This window comes from Nannospalax galili, unplaced genomic scaffold (genome assembly GCF_000622305.1).
Source record: "Nannospalax galili isolate Female #2095 unplaced genomic scaffold, S.galili_v1.0 scaffold227, whole genome shotgun sequence".
Taxonomy (NCBI): Eukaryota; Metazoa; Chordata; class Mammalia; order Rodentia; family Spalacidae; genus Nannospalax; species Nannospalax galili.
The window spans coordinates 10,118,845-10,122,497 of NW_008360303.1; the positions used below are offsets into that span (position 1 = coordinate 10,118,845).

The window sequence follows — 3,653 nt, forward strand, 5'->3', positions numbered from 1 at the left end:
AAAGTCCATAGAGCTATTAACTTCAAAGAGGAAATTAAAAAAAAGTCTAAAGGCAACATCAAATCTAGAAATGGCTTTAAAACGTTACTCCTAAATACTTATATACTGCTTTCTATATAACAAGTACTTATAAAAACTTCCCTATGAAGAAAGTACTATTATTATCTCACAATTTTTAGATGAAGAAACTGAAACATAATGAAATCAAGTCAAGAAATGTAGGCACAGTGAGCTCAACCAAACCACAAAGGGGTAAGTAGTGGAACTAAGATTCAAACTTGGAAAGTCTGAACTGGAGTTTGTGTTCCTAGTCACTGAGTTGCTGTCATTGTTATTATAAAAATGGGTAACATTTCCATGCTATTGCTCTGGAGGAGATGAATGGGACAGAGCAAGAAGACAAAAATCAAGCAACAGGTGAAAAAAAGCTCACTCTTTTCAGACTAGTTTTCAAAGACTTCCTCTTCTTGATTGTTTTTAGCCGATTATCTGTGAGTTAATACTCTCAAACAGAAATGTGCAATTGTACTAACGTTACCAATCCTGTCCTTGAGGTCCCTAAAAAACCCACATCTCCATTCATGATTAATTGACCGTGGCGTTACAGATACAAACCATCAATTTCCCAAGCCCAGGCAAGCAAAAGACTATTCTTTTTTCCCTTCCTGCTAGTACAAAAAATACTCATAACGTGGATGTTTCTGCATTTGGGCCAGAACTTATTCAAACGTTCTAAAGAATCTGAAAACTTAGGACTGCATCCATCAGAATCAAAGTGAACAGACTTCGGGTCCAGGGCTAAGCATAAATGTGCTTGTGCCTGAACACTGGTTCGTGGTGCGTCCTCCCCTAACCCGCCAGCCAAGAGGGAGCTCGGCCCGGAGTTCCGCCTGCGGGTCTCCCACCTCCTGACCTTAGGGTGGGTGCCCATCCAGGCGTCCTCCGGGGCCCACGAGCGAGCGCCACCGCCACCGCGAGCGCCGCCCAGCTCTGGGCCGCTGGAGCCCGCAGAAGGCTCGGAATCGCCGCGGTCCTCCATGCCGCCTGTGCAGCACCCGTGGTGCACTGCGACCCGGGTCCGACCAGAAGCCGCGGTGAACCTTCCAGAGTTCCGCTTCCCGCCACCCTTGAAGACTCCGAGGAAAGTAGGGGCTTGGCCACGCCCTCTAACAAGGACAGCCAGCACCTGCGCAAATGCGCTGGTTTTCTGCTGGTTTACTCATATGTGTAGTAAGTACGGATTGTGAAAATGTTCACGAATAACCTGATTCCAGAGACCTTCAACCCTCGAGTCCGTGTTCGCAGTTGAGAAATGAGGGTTTCTTAAGCCTTCTTTATATTCACATCCAGGCCTTTTCCTTCAAGCCCTGTCTTGGAACTTTAAAGTAGAACTACTTTTAAGATTAGCAGAAACCTTTCAAGATTAGCAGAAATATGGTAAACGGGTACTGAGAAATATCATAAACATAGCCTTAGAAACCAAGGAGGAGCACCTGGTAAGCAGGTTTGGATTTACCCTCAATGACATAGGGAGCCAGTGGAGGTTCCTGATACATACAGAATCACTCCAAGTGATGGTGAAAGACTGGAGAGAACGAGGGTAGAAACAGGAAGTGGTTAGGAGACTACACTATTAACCAGGGCAAAAAAAAAAAAAAAAAAAAAAAAAAAGAAAAGACTTCTAAAATTAAAAGTTGCAGGTAGAATAGAACTTATACTTTCCAACATAATAGACTAAGAACCCTCTGTTGAAAGAGACAAGGATTTTAATGTAACCATTATAACCAATATCAATGAAGTACAACAAAGCATGTTTTCCAAACACATGCTGACAAGGATGTGGAGAAAGGGGAACACTTATCCACTGCTGATGGGAGGCAAGGTGCGGCCACTATGGAAATCAGTGTGGAGATTCCTCAAAAAGCTATAAACTGATCTACCATACCACTTGAGCATATGCCCCAAAGACTCTATACCCTACTACATAAATGCCTGTTCATATATGTTCATTGCTGCCGTTTTCATAAAAGCCTGAAATTGGAAGTGACCTGGTACATATACACAATAAAAATCTTGCTCAGCTCTTAAAAAAATGAAATTATGAAATTTGCGGGAAAATGAATGGAGCTGGAAACAGTCATCCTGAGTGCAATAACCCAGACTCAGAAAGACAAATATCACCTGTTCTTTCTCATAGTTGGATGCTAGCTTTAAAATCCTAGATATATGCATGTGTCAATGTGAAAATCCAGAGAAGTCGGGAAACTAATAAATGGCCATGGTGGGGGTGGAGGCTTTCGGGAGGGGTGGTAGAATACAGTGATATAAAGGGGGAAAGGAAGCTGGGTATGGTGGAACATCGGGAGGCAGAGGCAGATGGATCTCTGTGAGATTGAGGCCAGCCTGGTCTACATAGTGAATTACAGGCCAGCTGGGGCTTCAGGGAGACCCTGTCTCAAAAAGACAAAAAAGAGGGGAAGGAGGAGAATAATAAAGTAGGAATAGTTAAATAGGGTGTGGAATAGGAGGGCAGGGTGGAGGAGGGTATATGGGGAGGAATAACTAACACTAAAGGCCTGTAGAAAAAAAACATATGGAAACCCACAACTATAGAAGCTTACTAAAGTATATACATATACATTATAAAAACAGATTTAAAGGAGTTACCTAATAACAGGGAGACATTGCCCCTACTAGGCACCATAGGCTAACAAAATAAAACCTCAAATGTCAGGAATGGATTCACTTCTTGAAGCCATTGACCGGGGGTCCCATAGACCCTGCTCTTGGTTACCCACCAGAACTTGATAGTAAGACCCTATTGCTAAAGATATTACATACATGAGCAGTAGAACAGACAAGGAGAAATCATGCTGGTGCTGACTTCAGAGCCTCATCTCTCCTGGCATGCTGGAAGGTGCTATGCATGCTGCCAGAAGGAAAAATAATCATTAACTTTACCTGGCTGTGAATCCTCTGGACTATAAGAACAACTGACCTGATTAGATATGCCCACCAGTGAAATAGTGGCACAAATATTATGTGAGTAACCAACCATTCTGTCCTTGATTTAAAGTCTACTTCATAGGATGGACCCCATATCTGACACTGATTATCAGGCATAGGAACTTGAGGCTAGATAGATCACAGGGCATAAGGGAAAACCTAATACCAGTTTTATACTAAATAGTTATTCTAAATAGTATTAAAATGACTCCTAATAAGCATTGCTGTACCCATAAATTAATGCATCTCTCAACTCTCACCAGAAAAGTTTCCTTATGCAGCAGATGGTGATTAACGCTGGAACCCACAATTGGCCAATGTGCAGAGAACAAAAGGCTGTAGCATGTTTATCCCTGAATAGGTCACCTATATCAAACTTCTTCCTCCCAAGGCTCAGGGATCATTGCAGAAGAGGAGGTAGAAAGATTGTAAGAGCCAGAGGTGGTGGATGACCACAAGGAAGTAGAGTGTTCCCAACAACTGTTCAGTTACTCATATAAATTCACAACAATGGTGACAGCATGCACAAGTCCTGTGCTCAAACTAGACAAAACCCAAGCACAAACGTGGAAGTGGGTAAGAAATCCCAATCCTATCTAAGGAACTTTTGGCAACCAATGGCAGCTGGGAGGGGGAGAGTCAGTTTC

The 3,653-nt window shown here is 42.9% G+C and overlaps 1 protein-coding gene across 1 annotated transcript in view; it reads right to left on the reverse strand.

Moving 5' to 3' along the window:
• Positions 1-1,125, reverse strand: part of Tsen15 (tRNA splicing endonuclease subunit 15) — a 19,915-nt gene extending 18,790 nt beyond the window's left edge. Inside the window, exon 1 of the mRNA XM_008824288.3 lies at positions 914-1,125. Within this exon, the coding sequence (XP_008822510.1) occupies positions 914-1,039 (126 nt within the window). The 5' untranslated portion in view covers positions 1,040-1,125. The remainder of the gene's footprint in view (positions 1-913) is intronic.
• Between the last annotated feature and the right edge of the window lie 2,528 nt (positions 1,126-3,653).